Source organism: Plectropomus leopardus, chromosome 4, assembly GCF_026936395.1.
Source record: "Plectropomus leopardus strain MGB_pleo_1.0 chromosome 4, ASM2693639v1, whole genome shotgun sequence".
NCBI classification, from domain to species: Eukaryota; Metazoa; Chordata; class Actinopteri; order Perciformes; family Serranidae; genus Plectropomus; species Plectropomus leopardus.
In genome coordinates, this window is record NC_142179.1 from 7,924,788 (window position 1) to 7,943,507 (window position 18,720).

An 18,720-nucleotide genomic window follows, 5' to 3' on the forward strand; every position below is an offset into this window, starting at 1 on the left:
CACCCTAATCTTCTCATCTGACTCTTTGCTAGAAAGAGAACAAACAACTTACAAGACGTCAAACCATTTCTTTAGTATAAAAATGGAAGAATAGTGATTATTTCTTTGAATATATTTTAAATAATAAAATGCTGAAATGTTGATATTTTCTTGTGCGTTTTCATCAGTGACCACTTCATATAGTCTCTGACATCCAGATCAACAATCAAAGTCTCAACTACGTTCTCAGTTAATCAGTAACTGTAATGTGGCATGACATCCTGCCTTGCCAAGCTGAGTTTTGATGAAAAACATGTGGTGGAGATTACAGAAGAATATCATGAAGTGCTGTGATTGCATCTGTCGGGTAGGTTAAAGTTGAGTCATTTATTCCCATTTTGATCGATTGCCATGAAGGAGTGGATCCAGCAGACTTTATTACCTGTGAAATTAACTGTGATGAGTTCTGGAAGGTGAGGTGCTTTTTCCCTTGGGTAATATTTCTTTCCTTTGATGAACAACGCTGCAAAGTCTACACCAGACAATAACAAAATCCAGCGGTAGAGAAACGGGATCCATAAGCGAGCCCATAGCCTTAACGTGGTGGAACTGATGAGGGCGTGTCGGATAAGCTGTAATGCAGAGCGGAGGCTTTTGATTGTTCACTCTTGACCTTTGTTTGAGGTGCTTCTCATGGGTTTTCGCCTTGTGGATATTGGCCCCGGCTCAGCTTGGTATCGGCTGTGATGATGAGGACTCGCAGCTTTGAAAACGCAAGAGTGAGGGAGTCAAAAAAAAAAAAAAGGAGACAGATCAATGATTTTACCCTCCCTGCTGGAAAAGAAAGCCAGAAAGAGGCAACAGAGACGGGCTAAAATTTCACAGCCTTTTACTGACATCAATCGCTCAAGGTCAAGTGGGGTTTAAGAGGTTGGCTGGGGGACTTTTTTATTGAGGATGAAGCACCTCGACCTTTCCAACTTTTTTTTTTCCTCTTTCAGTTTCTCCCTGTAGCGGTGTTAGTGAGGCTTTGGCGAGGTTAAAGCTCTTCAAATTTCATAATGGAGGGAGGAGTTTCTATCCAAACCCAGAGATGTTTTTTTCCTTAAGATACAGATGACTTGCAGTCTGCCATATACCCCTTTTTAATACTCCAGAGCCTTATTAGAAGCCTGTTATGGTAATATTCAAATCTTCCGGGTGTCCAAGTCGGCCCATATCCAGCTAAAGATGGATTAAGGTTGCAATACGTGTTTAAAAATAGTCGCCTAAGGTTCACCCCCCCCTCCACAGCAAAGCAGTGTTTTTCTCACACTGATAAGGTCTTATATAAAGAGTGGGTGTGCTGCAATTACCAATCCAAAGCAGCCTTGAGCAGATGCAGGACTGACTGAGTCGAAGAGGATTTCCAGCTCTGAAAAACAGGCCCTGGATTACATTCACGGACACTTCACTGCTACAAAAGCCCCGGCATTACCCGTTCTGCTCAAAGTGCACCCCGTGTAATTAGCAAAAGTTTTCTCTGCTGCTAAATTTAGACTGAAAAGGGGTAAAGCTTTCTTTCAGGCATGCCTCGAAAACCCAAATAAATGCTTCCCATGTGATGTGTTTCCGTCTGTGAGGAGAGAGAGTTCTTTTAATTTCTTTTCTGGTTACTTTCTTCTTTATCATGTGAATGCAGCCGAAGATGATTACTTTTGTAAATTTTCTTCACTTTTTATCCTCGAGAGTCTAATAGAAAACGTCACATAGAAAGCTGATGTCATGCCCTTTGTCGCAGATGCTTCACCCTCGTGATGAATCCAAGCATTTTCTATTCGCCTGCATGAATCAGCTCCATTTCCAAGCACTTCCCGGCTTTGTCTGGTGCTGCGTACAGTTCACAGACTGTTCCCGCGTCTCTGTGCTGCAGCAAGGATCTCGTGCACCTCATTGATATACAACAACAGTGTACACCGGAGAGCGGAGCGATGGAAGTACACACTGCACCTTTCTCTTGTGGGAGTACGGCTTCAGATGCTCAACTCTCGCAGCTCACGATCTTAACTTGGGCTTTTCATCCCCTGTCAGATCACACCACAGGGGACCGCATGGCATCGCATCTTTGAAGGCCAACAAGCACCTCTCTACATCAAAGCAAATACCACGCGCTTTCAACAAAAATATTCACATCTCCCCAGTGGAGCTGTGGTCTCAGAGACCGAGTGGAAGATGCAACAACAGCAGCTTCTAAAAATAAAAAAATATTTAAAAAATCGTATGTATATTAATAAGGTAATGGAGTAAAATGTAATTTGAACTGAAAGTGAGATTAGCTGGAGTATAGAGACGCCAGAGGCAATAATAACATCTGCCGCAATGAAGGAAATATCTAAAATGTGACAGTTTAATTTTGAATGAAATGGCAGGCTCATAATATTTGCTGCTTTTAGACCAGTTTACCGTTAACCATTCAAAAGAGGTCAAATTTGATCTTTACAAGCAAGTTTATACACATTAGCTGATTACTTTGCAGTTTCCCTGAGCTGGTAATTAACCCAGTTACCAGCTGCACTGGCAGGCATCTCTTTCTACCACAGACACGGCAAAAACCTGACTGTCCGCAACCCGGCCAGGACCGAACGACAGACAGTCAAAGTCAGTAACTAGCTGGTGAGCAAAGTGGAATTTTAAGCAGCTAAGGAGTCTCTAATCTACCCAAACCAAATCTACCCAACTGGGTCATGATTTCTGGAAAGAGATTTTTCTATTAAATCTGTCAAAAGTATTTTTTTTGCAGCTTTGAGCACCATAAGCGCAGTGCCATAGTTCCACTTTATTGGAGAGAAGGAAGACATCTCGGACGATACCTTAGATTAGACCTTAGATACCTAGATTTTGGGTTGAACGGTCCTTTAAATGGTGCTCCATGGATGTTTGATGCTTTTAAAAGGCAACTGTTTGCCAGCATTTTCCTCATGAAAGACTTTATAAGGTCATAACATGTCAATGTTAAGTTTCTAACTTATTAATGCAGAACAATAAGTTTTCATGGATCTTTACAGCCAATAGCAATAAATAAATCCCCCAAAATGACTAGTTAATGAATGGATTAAGCAGGAAATGAGTCCAGAACAGTTGCAATTAAGTAATCATTTAAAACTACCAACCAATCAAAAATGCCATATATTCTTTTGGTTTCAGCATCTAAAAAATAAGGATTTGTGGAGGCTGGAGATGTGGAGAAGCGAGGGTTGGATCTGTCTCATAAACTGCCCAGCCCTTAAATATGCATAACTTTGGGCCATATAAAATGTAAACGGGTGAAATATATAAAAAATCACCCCTCTATAGTTGTCATGAGTGTTGAAATTAGCTCTAGAGACCACAACCAGTTTTTGTATCAGGCCTTAAATATGTTTATTTCATTTTAACATGGGGATTAACTCTGTTTTGGAGCCGGCATCAAGTGGCCATTAGAGGAACTTCAGTTCATGGTACTTACTCATTGGCTACTTTTTTCAGCCTCAGGGGTTGCAGCTTGATTTTATAGAATACACAATTGAAAAAGATACTAATGAGATTAAGAAACAATAAAAGTAACAATTAGTTGCAGCCCAAGACCATGACATCTTTAATTATGTTATATCCAAGAGGAAATGTTTAACAGATGTAATGTGAAACAGCTGTATGCTGATAGCTGCAATTAGAAGAATAAACCAACAGTGTGAACAAATCTCATCATTGTGGCCAAAAAATAAATCCCTATCCACTCCTTTATTTTTTTTGCCTCTATGATTTGGCTTTTGGGAACATGAAAGTAGATTGTAGCTCCTGACCCACTGTTGCTTTAATGATGTGTGCCTCCTATTTAGATCCATTTATTTCAAGGCTACATGACTAAGCGGTGGTTAAATTTTGCCAACTGCCTCTCTTTGATTGGGCAGGATAATTCAGGTCAACTGTGCAGGCCCACACCAATATCAGAGCTATTTTATTTTTTTCGCCAGAGCATTTTATTCACAGTCAGGGAGAGAGAACATTTTTTGATTCTGACAGCGGCAGTTTCTCAATTACAATGGAGTCACTGTGGGGGCATACATGTGGATTTGGCCCATTTTTCGGGCTCACGGAGTAAATTGAAAACGGGAGAACATAGTTGTCCCTCCTGAGGACAATTAAGATAGCGATAGCACTCTATCTGGATGTGGTCAGAAAGAGAAATTAATTCTTTTGGAGGATGATTAGTCAGCCTCTTTTGATAAATTGGAGTGGGGATTATGTATGGTGCTTTGCTTTAGAGACTTGTCAGTACATTCTAGTAGCACTCTGTTTGTCCTGATTTCAAGCCAAGTGGGGATGATAATATATTTGTACTGGCTATACATATTCCACCTTTATAGCTGTTTATCTCACTGGAATTGATAAGCCATTCATAATATTTCTGGCCCATGCAGCACTAAGGCGTTCTGTAAATGGTTTGTGACAGAGTATAAAATCCACCCACTACAAATTGTGTCTGTATTTCATTACAACACAACAGAAACTTTTTATATCAAATAACGCACTCACCAGTCAGATGTTTTTTGTTCACCTTGGCCTTTTATCAACAAATAAAGCTTTCAGGGGAGACAGAGCATTTGCTGAAACTGTTTTGGCACCTTATTTAAGAGTGTGTTTGCCTCCTGCATGGCGGCAACATGTGTTTTTTGTTTGTTTTTCTTTTTCCAGGGAGCGTCTGCTGGAAAGCCCCTCTTTGTAGAGTAAGCAGATGGAGCGGGGACCTCAGGTGGATACTGAGGTTTTGCTATTCTATAAACAATAAGATCACATCCAGAGACAGAAAAAAAACACAGCTGGAGGCTCTCAATGATTCAAAGTATACCTCCAGTAAGACATTTTGTCTGGAAAAGCAGTGTGAAAAATAGCTGCTGTGAATGTCACTCTGCGGGGTTTTATAAATTGCATGCCCAGATGTAATCCATTGTAATACATGATTGCCAAGTACCCTTGTCCCCGTGGCATGGTTTCGATTCTGCGGATGTGTACTTGATTACAACTAACCATTTCCTGAAGCCCTGCGACTGCATTATACACGGAATGACACAAGCGATTTGCTGCCATCATTGGGGTTTTCCTTTTTGTTTATCCGACTGAAATATTTGTCTCAGACTGTCACGCTGGTGATTTTTGGCCCTGAGGCTCGGCCATTTGTTGCTGCTCTGACACTCCGGTAAATCACCGGGGCAGCATTTAGAAGAATTTGCAGTGGATTGATAAAGTTTGCTTACACTTCTGTGACTTAACAACAACTAATTGCCTGTAAGCTGAGAAGGGAAAGTCAATTAAATTCAAATTGGAATTTTTATTTCTCCTAACTTAAAAGTTGTTATTGTAAGAGACAAGTTGTGCATTATTTAGCAACAGCATTCAGCACATTATGTCTCATTACTCTTTCAAAACCAATTTATCTTTAATACTTTAATCTAAAATTCACAAAATAAATACTGTATTTCCCTGAACCCTATCACAAAGACTGAATATGACTCTTATATGACTATATAATGACGTATTTTAAGGTTTCTGATTGCAGCAGATTAGAGAGATTACAGATTCAACATATGATTTTCTGCAGATTTACTCCCTGCATCATCTCCATCTTAAGATTCATCTCCCGCTCTGCTCTTTTGTGTGCTAATCAGCCATGTGACACGAAGATGTGACAAGTCTAAAACTGTAGGTGACTTGGTTGTGGATGTTATTGCATATAAATGAAGGGATTGGGTCCCTCATGAAGAGTAAACAGGCAGAAAACAGGGGAGATGTGCAGTGTGTCTGAACGGGGGAATTAGCTGCTTAAAGATTTCCTGTAGTGATTGTGGCTGTGTGTTAGCGGGGGGGCATCCTCTGCTCTGTTTCTCTGTGCTCCGCAGAGTTCAAACTGTGTGTCCAGACCTGTGATGTCTTTCTGTTAGATTCTATTGTGCTAAAATTTGAGATTCAGTAGGCAGTTTTTGTGGTCTATTTGGGTTGTTTTGCCTCTGTTTATTTCAAACCAACTGCTTTTCCTGCTGACAGTAATGTGAATGTGAATGTTTTTTTATTATCAAGTTATGTATAAGTGGTACTCCAGTGGTTTAATATTACACTTCTGTGAAGTCTGGGGATTTGCAAGAGACCAATTCTAAATGGTCAAAATCAGTGCATCTGTTGTAAGCAGTTTTCTGATATGAAGTCCAAATGATGTCCAGAGGATCAGGTTCAACAAAAAGTTGCCCTTTCACACACGTAATACACAACAGGAGTGCAGAGTGTACTCTGGGCACAGACAGAGCCACAGAACACCATGCCCAGCTAAAGTGAAACTGAACAGCTGATTGTGCTGGTAATAGTTAGTTTGTGGTAGTGTGACTGCAGCATGAACTGGTGAGATTCAAAATGGATTCAACAGAGGATTATGGAGGTATACTAAAGCTGATCAGCCCACATCTAAAATCCATCTGTTGCTCTAAACCCACCAAGAACAGAATAATCTCACAGTAGAGGATTTTACAGATTTGTAGGCTTTCATAAATCACTATTATTACAGGTAACACAATACTGATTCCAAATCCATCAAAAGTACACCAAACATCATCCAAAAAATAAAGAAGAAAGAACCAGAACTCTTCCATGTGCACAACTTCAAACTACAGATATAAAGATTTTCCTCCTGGCTAGTATCATTGAAAAAAGGGGCCTTTATTATTACTTCACAAATAAAAAAGACCTATATTCAAACCTCAAATTTGAACACAGCTACATCACATCTATTGAGTGATTAAACAAATTATAGCAATGATTCTGGACTTACTAAAATGAAGCACTTTGAGATTCTCATATTCTCTGGTATTTACCAAAAAAATCACACATCATCTAGGTTAAGAATCTAATAAAAGATTTCATGAATACACACCTCAAACTCCCCCACAATTCCAACAAAGAGAACTACCTCAAAGTAGAGGAACAGGAAAGTGTATAGAATAGTATCTCTTTGTTAGACTCTCCCTGTCAATGTCTTTAAAGCTCTATGCCAGCAGTTTTTTTTTTAATGCAGACTCTGTTAAAAATGTCCAGTCTCCAGTAAGAACTGGAAAAACCCTCATGATATCATAAACTGTAACAAAAATGTTTTCACTGGCTGACTCAGTACTCGCCATAAATAGAAAGCCGATCTGTGGAGCATTCCTTCAACTTACAAAGTAAAGCAGCAAAACTGATATATTAACATGAAATTATTACAGATTACTTACCTAAAATACTGACTGCAATATGGACTCTTTGACTATTATATATTCTTAAACACCTATTTTTATGTATTTTAATTATGTATATTCTTCATCATCCATATAGTTACCATTATAGACCCTTCATGCATTGAAGCTATCTTAAAATCAGCTCGAAAGTAAATTGCAGGAATCATTTCACCTTTGATTTTAACGTCAGCTCTTACACATGGGGCATGAAGCAATCATTTTAAGTTGGCAACAATGGCTTCAAACAGTGGGCATCATATTCTAACCTTTTTGTTGTTGTTTTGTCTTCCTTTCTAGAAATTATAGTACGGATGGGACTGCCCCTAATTCAGGTGTTATCACTCTATTGAATGGACATTATCAGTAATTACCAGCGTCATAGACATGGGTTACACCTACTAGAAGGTTCAGAAGGCTGTCACAAGTTACAGTTTCACCTGGATGGGCATGGTTTTGCAGGAATAGCAATGCTCACTTTGGTGAGGTCTGTGAACCCTGTCTGAATACATTTTTGTTGTTGGACATAATTTAGTCCATCTAAATGTCATTTCTGCTTGAAGTTACAGGCAGGTGTGTGTCATAATCCTAGGACAAAGATTGATTAACTTACAGCTTTTGCGGTTATGGTTTTGATAGCTTTTCCAAGACGACCCAATGTGAGCTGACCTAAAGGACATAAAGGCACTGCCCCCTGGTTAGGTTTAGGAAAGAGGTCATGGTTGGGGCAAAAATAAGTATGTTTGTTATGTGACACAAACTTGCGTGTGTCAGTTTAAAATAAGTTGATTTTTGGTTTTATATTGGACAGAAACCCTAGTCTCCTTGGTCATGGAGACTGGGGTTTGTCATGTGTCAAAGTCATGTGTTTGTTTGACCCATCCTCCAAGCCTACTATCCCTGTACACATATTTCCTTGCTTTTCATACTAACATTTCATCACCTAACTTCCTCCTTTACTCCAATATTTACTACAGCCACAAGAAATGACCACCTAACAATAAGCACAACCATTTAATGGTCTGATAACGTCCTTCTGAACCCACTAGCAGGTGTAGCAGACCCCATCTAAGTCATATCTATGAGGCAAATGACCATTAATAGAGTGATAACGTTCAGAGATGACATCTAGGAAATGCAACCACAAGAATGCTAAATTTTTCCCACCTTATTTAACAGCAGAATGTGTTATTGTTATCTTATTTTTGGCATTAAAGCTTTTCAGATTTGGCAGCCTTGTAGGAGACTCAGACTTCATAGGTTTGACTTATCCCCATTATATTTTAAGTGCAAGGACAGCAAAGGGCACTGCCCTTTAAAATGCTGACAATATGTACCTATCTCAGCTCTTTGTTCAAGGGTATTTATCTTATTTTGACTCTTTTTCTGTCCTTTTACTGGTAGAATTTGTTCTCCTGAGCTGCCAACCCTCATATAACTATGACTCAAGCATTGATGCGGCATAACAAATGTGTGTTTGCTGCGTGGAACATTTCCCACTTTCATATCCTGCTCTGCCGTAAGATTAAGCTTGTGTGTATGTGTTTGTGTGTTCTCTGCAGAGATCCGCGAGGCCTTTAAAGTGTTTGACCGTGATGGGAATGGGTTCATCTCAAAGCAGGAGCTGGGGATGGCCATGCGCTCCCTGGGCTACATGCCAAATGAGGTGGAGCTGGAAGTCATCATTCAGAGACTGGACATGGATGGTGAGGCAAACACACAGCTTGGATTTTTATGATGTGGAGTCACAAAGGCACAGAGGCTTTTCTCTCTGTTTGCCTACAAAACTGGACTATATAGGCAGCTAAACCAGCAACAATAAACACCAACTGTTCCTCTTTTCTGCAGGCGATGGACAGGTGGACTTTGAGGAGTTTGTCACTCTTCTGGGCCCAAAGCTGACAGCAGCTGGGATGCCAGATAAGTTCAACGGCACTGACTTTGACTCCGTGTTCTGGAAGGTGCTCATTATTCAGTCACTCACTTTCTGCCTATTAGCAAGAAGATAGACAGCAGAGTTGCAGCAGTGGAAAACCTCTAAGCGCAGAAACATTAAGACTCAGTACGACTTTAAAGGAAAACCAGTTTTAATTGCTGCATCCACTGGGTTGTTAATGGGATGATTTTAATCTTGGAGAGGTTTGGATTCCCTTAAGAACTGTGTCCCTCATCAAGACTTCTCCGCCTCTTTGTGTGTGGCGACAGTCTTATTACTTAAAACATTAAAGTCAATTTTTATGTAAAATAGATATTAATTTATTTACAGACACCTCATTAGATAATCAACTACTCACTTTGACAGTGGGATGAAATTAATGGGATGGAGCTCGTGTCTAAGCCTCCTTTGTTGTGGTTATGTGATAACGGCACCAGAGTGGCTGTCAGAAAGTGAGGCTCCAAATCAAGTGTGAAAGAGAGGGGGATTTATGGGAATACTTGGTGCAGGCAGTGAAAAAAGAAGTACGAAAAAAGAATCACAACCAAAGACACCTGCTGGGAGAGTCAAGAAACCCAAGGGACTGCTGCAAGGGCTGCATAGCCTCACATAACATTATATAACAGAATCGTAGTATCAAGCATGTGCTGCCGGATTGATCACACAGAGCCTCTGGTCACACTGGTGAGCGCAGCTCAAGCTGAGCAGAAAATGACTAACATAGATGAGCTTTCCAAACAGGCACAGTTCCTGGATTGGCATTTTTGCAGGGACGTTTTGTTGTTAGTTTTGGGTTCTAGTCAATCACAGATTCTTTTTTTATGTAACTCATATTTTACAAATTGCCAGTGGTTGAATATATCTAAGTACAATTACTTAAAAACTGAATTACTTTAATATTATAATATTAATAATATATATTTTTAGGTAAACTGTATTTTTTACTCTACTGATTTTTATCCAACAGGTACAGTAACTTTCAGTATATGATTTTACGTGCAAAACAAATTTCAAGAAATTAGTAAAAGGTGACATGATACTGACCTCAAAATTTGTTGGAAAAAAATGGAGGGGAGTTAAAAATAAAAATAAAAAATAAGAAAAAAATTCCAGAAAGCCCTATTTTATTATAATTAATATAATTATTATATATATTTAAAATTATGTTACAGAAAAAATATTTTAAAATATTAAAATTACATATTTTCTTGTTTGTTTTGTTTTGTTTACTTTTCTTTTTTTTTTTTTGCAAATTTAGGTTATTTTCTTGGATTTTTTTTTTTTTTTTTACTAATTTCTTGCTAAATTTTAGTCCATGTCTTGTTAAGTTGCTCATTGCCTTCTCCCCAAGTTTTTGAAAGAAATCAAACCAATTGGCCCAGGTTCAAAGGGCAAACTACCTGCTGTCTACATGTATGCATGTATGTAAATGGCTGTCTTTGCATTTCCCGTGTATGTCATCCACTAGCCCGTGTCCATATTAACGTTCAGTTATGTCTGTCTATCTCCAGTGTGACATGCAGAAGCTAACAGTTGAAGAGCTGAAGAGGCTCCTCTATGACACCTTCTGTGATCACCTCTCCATGAAAGACATTGAGAACATCATCATGACTGAGGAGAACCACATAGAGAACCCTGAGGACTGCCAGGTGGATATAGACAGTAAGGAAGAACCTCCTATACTTTCACACATTTCTGCTGTTTATGTGCATCTGGGGATTTAACACAACAAGGGTCCTGGCTTGAATAAATTTGGGTGGGTTGATTGTGGTAAAGTTGCATGCGTCTTAATCACCAGGCAACCAGGACACACGTCCTGTTGAATTTTTCTAAATGCCATTTTATCCGGGCTTCAAGCATTTCCTTTCAATATTTTAAAACCTGAGAGGCTGACATATCAAGTGAATAAAACTAAAATGATTTGCATGGGTAGATACCACTGAGGCTACATCCACACTAACATGTTTTCGTTTTAAAACATTTAACTATTGCCATGTTGACCACAACTATCCATACTACTCTGGCGTTTTGGAGCTCCTAAAATGGACACTTTGGACAAAACGCTGCTGACCCAGTTTCATTTTGAAAACTCTGTGGTTGCATTTTGCTCTGGAAACTTTTGAAAATGATGACGCAGACGCCCACGTCCACTTCCCAGTTGGGTCTTATCAGTTACAACGTGTCAGGCCAAAACCTTATAGCCAGGTCTACATAGCTTCTGTGATTTCATCTATTTTGTGTGGATACCGCTTTCTACAGATGTCAGTTTTGGTTAATTTTGCGACGTGATGTGAAATACAAGAGTCCTTTCCTTTTAGTCCGTCACCCCACTGGCTCAGTGAGCTTTAGTGCCACATTTCAAAGCATTATCCAAATAGAGGTGGCGAAACTTTGATATTTTGTGATGTAAATGTCTTTCCTTTTATTTTATTTCAGCCGACTAGCTGCGTTAACATGCTCAAACAAACCCACTGCCGATTCTGTGATCTCCACTTTAGTTAAAGTTAGCCTGTGTGGCCATGCATTGCTCACCTGCTGGGTCACATGGAAACTAACAAGCAGTGGCACTTACTCGTGGGAAGCTGGCATTGCTGTACTGGTGACTAGCTGTCTTTTTCCCACCAGATCCAGATGGCATATAATACAGTATACTTAAGACTAGCCAAATTAACCTATAAAATGCATAACTGGTCAGAAATATTCTCATCTGTTAACCAATTAACGGTTAAGCCTTGACATCCTTATTGCCATGGCCTCCTCCAGTAATGGATAATGCTCCCATAATGCTGCCATATTTGCTTTGCAACGACTCCCAATCTGTTTTCCCCCATTCCCCATTATGTTGTCTTGGACCCCAGGAAGACTGGCTTGTCGCCTAGGCGTCAGCTAATGGGCATCCTTATAATAAATAAATCATGATTGCTTATACTGGTGTTGCAATCAGTACCAGTTCCATCTCACTGCCGGTCCAAACAAAGAAATCTCTGATCTCACTTTTCACCATTTCCGTAGTATTTTATCTAAGCAACTAACCCCAAAGTAGATAATCTGTTTACACTGACATGCACATGCCCAGCCTAGCTAAATGGTGATGTGATACTCATTTTTAGGGGTGTTAGTATGGATGGAGATTATTTCTGAAAGCATTAAAAAATAAAAGCTGTTTTAAAATGAAGTGATTGGATGTGGCATAAGGGAAGTGAGGGGTCTATGATTTGGCTGATATCATCCTATAAGAGGCAAATAGCATGTCATTTAAAACCATCAAAGATGATCTTGAGCCTCTAGAGGTGTGTTTGGAAGACTACATGACCATCACAAGCGACCATTTATCACTATATAGGCCTATATTATATATGGAAGTGATGCTCAAATTCCTCAGTTGCACTGCATTGAGTAGAGCATGTCTTATCATAGTGAAACAGACATCATTTGTACTCTTTCACCACACTCCAATGACAATTTATTAATATCAATGTCTTTTTCCAACTAACACATTTCAGAATACACCCTCGAAAATTCCTCACAGCCAGAGCATTTTTCTAGTCTTACCATTTTGCACCAAAATTTCAACAATCACACAGGGACAACTGTGTTGTTGAAACAGCAATGATGCCAATTTCTCCCATCAGCGGCTTTGATAGATCATAACGTACTCCAGCCACTCATCAGCAGCGTATGAAATGCTGTGCCCTCTTAGGCAGCTGTTCTGCAATTTGATCAACTGTGCACACCAAATGGCATTGCTCCCTCTCCTCTCCTCTGCATTCTCCTCAGCTGTAAAAATGACTACACTGTTTCTAAAGCTCCATCCGCCTACACAGACTCTGCGTGGAGAACCCCTCATTTGAAAGTCATTGTCAGGAATGCAGGAAATCCCTCACTGAAGTAGAGGCAGGTTTACAGAAAATGTCCACAGAGGAGAAAAGGAAATTACACGCCTTTATTACAAAATGACTGGAATTAAATGAAGATGGCAAATTGCTGAATCAAAGGGTTTCCTTTATTGGTTAATTTACACAATTGCTTTGCTTTTTATGTGGCCAATTATCTAAGGTGTAGCTTTAACGATTGTTGGAGCCATTGCAAACCCATTCTATGATTTACAAAGAGAAAATCTTCTCTCTTCTGTTGGAAAAACACTTTTTTTTTAAAGACGCAAGTTGTTTTTCTCAGACAGCAGCAATGACCTCTGGAGGAAACACAGATAAATCAAAGGCAAGATCAATTTTAAGCAGTTTGAAATATCCTCTATTTGGACAAAAATACAACAAAAGAAGGTACGACGGATTTAAGAGTTTCTATTTGAACATTTTGTTTCGCTCCAGCTGCCTTGGTTCTCACTTCAGATGACTCCGCAAGTATACTACACCTTTTCTTGGAGCGCTTTTAGCATCCTTTAATATGCCAGTCAGGTGCCATTTGTTTGTTGTTCCAAAACCGCAATCAACATTTCAATCTAGATGCAGTTACGTGGCGTACAGGTGTGAAAACAAATTTTCTTGGCGCGGTTCATCCCTTATAATTGTGTTCATGTAATTGTAAGGTTTTGTGATGAGCTCTTTCATTTGGAAATTACTATCGAGATATCTTTCAAGCATTAAATAACGCCTGATTCAATAGACCTGCAGGTAATGCGTTCCCTCTTCCCCTCCCGCCTCTTTCTTTTCCTTCTCTAGGTTCCAGCCCAACGCAGCAAGTAAAGCAAACTTGTGTGCGCAAGAGCCTGATATGCGCCTTTGCCATTGCTTTCATCATCAGCGTCATGCTCATCGCAGCCAATCAGGTGCTGCGGAGCGGCATGAAATAGGAGCGCCAACACTTTCAGCCTTGACCACCAACTAAAGGCTGCGTTACAGAGAAATGACTGTGGAGATAAAGCTCAAAAAACAAGTACAACAGACAATCACGCAGCTGTAAAACAGGCATGCCTGCAGAATAACTGGAGTCACCAAGGACACTACATGTGCAGGAATTTGTCTTGGCGAAAGGGACATTTCAAGGACAACAGGACCTCACATTCAAAGAGACAGCGCTGTGTTTTAAAGTGGACAGATGACTATACATATCACTCTTCGTAACACAACATTTAGTATTCATTAGCTATGTGCATTTGAGCAGTGTTGCATTCAGTATGGTGGCAGCTATAAAGAGACGTGTAGTGACTGTCCAGTTTTGTATTTGTCCAGTGTACCATGCGGTTTAATATAAATGAGTAGAAAGAAATGTGTGAAATATTGTGGGGACATTGGAGAAAATATATTCCTGAGGGCTGGAAGGTGTTGTTATGTGCAAGGTCTGGAGTGCAAAGCATTGTGGAGATATTGTATGCAGTGCAACATTGTTCAAAAACCACCTGGGAATAAGGATAGCTTGGTAACAAACAAATAATAGGGTTTGCAGGGAGGCACATGTGATTTTGTGGATGGTTTTGCTTGTTTGAGGCTGCAGGGATTCAGTCTGAGCAGGTCGGAGGAAGATGAAGCAGGTTAACAGCTCGCGGGAGAAAGGTGTTGAGGTCTGAATGGACAGGTAACTGGCTGGAAAGTGGCTGGACATGCAGTAAACACTCGACTCTCTCTGTCTCTGCTGCGGGGCTTTGCAGGCCGCAGAGGATGAGCATCATCTATGCATGAAGTGCATGGATTTAAACAGTCGTCTTGACACATTTGTAAAAGTTCTTATCAGTGTATTAATCATTATGACTGTGTAACAGCTGTTTTCAATTATTTAATGACAACTGTGAGCAACTGTGTGGTGAGAGGTTATCAGCTATCACGACAAAAAGTAAAGCAAACAACTGCATGAAAAAGAAGGGCTGCTTTAGTTCATGCTCGTAAAAATGATTATCCAGATTGCTAATCTGTGGAGCTTTTGCCTCGCGGGGCATCTGATGACCATCGGCCACTGTCACCGGAGAGCAAACAACTAGAAGATGTGCATCAATCAACCACTTAAAGAATATGCATCAAAACTGATCTGGTTGGTAGAGCAGATAGAAATGTGCAGGAATGTATTTTGTCTTCTTATTTTAGTTGTTTTCTGTCTGGATGCGTTGCTATAGAGCAATAAATGTATGTAAAATAGACATTTCACCATGCTTTGGACATACATGAATCTTCAAAAACGTTAGCACCAATGGACCTATTTACTGTAGAGGTGGGAAAAGTTTGCACCTTCAACATAAGGTTTTGGCAATACAATAGATGTGGCTCTGAGGAGACAAACCCTTGAGATTCAGTGAGATCCAGACAGATGACAGATGTGTGTCAGAAGTTGCCCTGTGCATTGAAGATTGAGAAGGCCCAAATGGTGTAAACTGTTGCAATAAAACATAAATATCTGTGAAGCACCACATGACTTTGACTGGGTGTAACTTAGATTGTTGTGCATGTATCTGGGTTAGGTCTGTCATTATTAATGTGTATTGTACATATAAACCAACTTCAACCAAAGCTTCAGAGGGATCTGTGACAGCAGAATTGGGCCACATAACAAGAGCAAGCTCAGTAAACAACTGGTGAAATTCACATTTGAATTACTGAGAAGAGACCAGAAATCCTGCAGAAGTCCCACACCCACTTGGGCGGATTCACAAAGAACAGATTGCGGATGCTGATATTGCACATAACTTGTAACCTTTATCCGCTCGTCTCAAGGACTGATTCACAAAAGATTTTGAGCTAATGATACAGCTCAGTTGCCAGAAGATAATGTTGACATTATGTGTTTCTGCAAACCACTCATATGTTACATTTTCATGTTTCGTATGCATCAAATGTCTAAGGTGATGCCATATATGATTTGATGACACATTGTCATCCCAACTTATCACATGGTGCTGCTGTCAGTGACCTTCCGTGTTTACTCATGACGTTTTAGGTATCCTTCTGCATCAGCTGTTTAGGCTCCAGAATGCCCTTACTTTGATATCAACAAATGCATCTGGTGGGATGACGCAGTATGGTCCTAATATTTACACAACATAAGCACGTGGCAAACAACGTGGACAGGCACGACGGTTAGGATTAGGAAACAAGGTCACATATGGTAAAGTTTAGGCAAAAGAGGCATGTGGAAGGTGTGGTAAACAAAACCTCACATCCACACAGGAAGCGAACTCCACCTTCCTTCCACCCTCCTCCATCCTATGAGCACATTTGCGCTCCTTATATTATGTCCTTACCGACGGCCAGCATTATTACCTGACGCCATTCTTGCATGTGCACACAACCGGCTCCTTCCGGCTGCGTTCTCAAGTGACACCCACTGTGCGCAATGCATGTGGATGCGTCTGGTGCCGTCCGCTGGCATATAACAACAACGCCTTCGGTTCTGTCCGGGTGTTTCCTCATCTGACAGGTGGACACAGAAGGTGGCTTTTGGCGTCACACTTGTAGAGCGAAAGCACTGACGGAACAGACGTATTTGATAAGTTCGGAATGAGAACAGGCTGGACTTGTGGCATCGTGAGGTGGAGGGGATGGTGAATGGCATCTAACTTAGGCAAGACACCTGCCGCGCTGCTGATCATTGTGAAAAGACATCACCATTTTTTTTTATGTGCAACCCTTCATTACATATGTGCTTTTAGTGCCGAATCTGGTTGTTTTTCAGCAACCTCTTCCTGCTTTTCTAGCAGCCCTTGCAACACCAAACATGTTTTAAGCCAAAACATGACCTCTTTCTCATTATAACCAAACGATTTTTGTTTTGAACTTAATTACACCTTCACCAGTGTTGTTGAGAAATGCAAAGTTACCACATATCCGCTATAAAATAATGCATGTAACATGTCTGTGGTTTGCAAAACCATACAATCTCAACATTTTTTGTGGTGATTGGGTTAAATGATATTACTGTGCAAACACAGCACTACAGGTTTGCAGCTGTATGCAATTTGCCCCCCTATTTTGCATCTGATTGTGAATTATCCATGTGGCATAACATATATTTTGCCAGTGCGCCAAGAACGCAGTGAGCAGAACAATAGCAGAGAGAAAAATAAAACAGAACATTTCAGACTGCGAGTCACAGCTTCTGACCGACGAGGTGGAGAGGCATTCCTCAAAACCTCAGTCAAGGAATTTAAATGTGACAGAGAAAATATTGGGTATGTCTGTCAGTGCTGTTGGTGTTTGCAATTGCACACCTTGAGACTGTATAAAAACATGGCATGATTTCAAATGGAGGACAAAAGAAAAAATGACATTACATGCCTCAGTAGCTTTTAAAACAGACTGATCCCCTCATAAATGCATGTCGACTACCACCAACTCTGCTAATAATTCCAAAGTAACTGCATATGGCTGACTAGTGCCACTCCACTATTTTCAGATCAACAGATCACCATCAGGAAAGATCATTTTTTCCTAAGACATCTACCAAAAACAATAGTTTTTGAATTCTTGACAGGACCAAGATGTATTTAAGAAAAGTCAAAAGAAAAAAAGAACAACCTTCAAATACCCTCAATAAATACACACTGCAATATAGAGATCTAAATAATTCACATCTTAAGAATATTCCTTTTTAGGATCTCTATTGGTAGCTCCCCAAACTTGGATCTCACACAAGAGCCAGAACCTCACAGATGAAACAAAATTAGACTACCCTATCGGCCAGAGCCAGGCGGGATAACGATTATCTGATGCACCCGGGCAATTTGTCAAAAGTGTCAACTCTGCGGGGAACACACCAGAAAAAATAAGAGAGAGAGAAAAAAAAGCCCATTTATTAACAGATACCTTGGTTTCCATTTTTGCACTTTAAGATGTGCTGCAGCGCACAGCAACAACTCACCGCCATGATTGTTCATCCAATTCCAGATATAGTTTAGGCACAAAGAATTACTTTACCATAGATGTATCTATTTTTGTGATAAGAATATGATGGAATAGAATATCAACTGAGTGACAAATGATACTGTCTCATTCGTTTTCTATTATATCATTACTGAGGGGACATTTTCATGGGGAATAAAGATATAACAATAATTTGATTTGTTGCCTTATTCTTTGAGACACTTTGGCAATGTGCACACACATACAAATGCATCAATCATGGGTTTATTATTTATTACCAGAACAAAATGTACAAACTATTATTTTCTTTTTACAAATGAAAAAAAACAAACTATGAACATGTTGATAGTCTACTGAATGTTCTATTTCCATTGTACTGTACTTTGATACTTGTCTTTGGATCTTGCAAAAATGTTTATTGACCATGTGATATCTGTTCATTGACTCCACCCGATGTTCTTCTATGTCCGTGGAATGGTATTTCACATGAATAAAATAACGATCATGCCATGTGTCTGTGAAATTATTTTTCCAGTTCTCAAATCCTCAATCAGCGAGCTCGAGATGACTATGAAATGCTGAGGATCAGCTTGGACGTATCGATCGTCGTTCTGACATCTTAGATTGAAATCCATGGACAGTGATGGATTTTTCAAGGTTAGCTGAATCCACTGATTGCTTTACTCCATTTTGAGATACCCTTTGGCTTAACAGAGCATTTTGGGACCCA

General features: G+C 39.9%; 1 protein-coding gene across 1 annotated transcript in view; it reads left to right on the top strand.

Annotated features, from left to right (window-relative positions):
* Positions 1 to 18,502, top strand: part of cabp7a (calcium binding protein 7a) — a 32,449-nt gene extending 13,947 nt beyond the window's left edge. The window contains exons 2-5 of the mRNA XM_042489049.2: positions 8,813 to 8,956; positions 9,099 to 9,211; positions 10,698 to 10,848; positions 13,866 to 18,502. Of these exons, the coding sequence (XP_042344983.1) occupies positions 8,813 to 8,956; positions 9,099 to 9,211; positions 10,698 to 10,848; positions 13,866 to 13,996 (539 nt within the window). The 3' untranslated portion in view covers positions 13,997 to 18,502. The remainder of the gene's footprint in view (positions 1 to 8,812; positions 8,957 to 9,098; positions 9,212 to 10,697; positions 10,849 to 13,865) is intronic.
* The last annotated feature ends 218 nt before the right edge of the window (positions 18,503 to 18,720 follow it).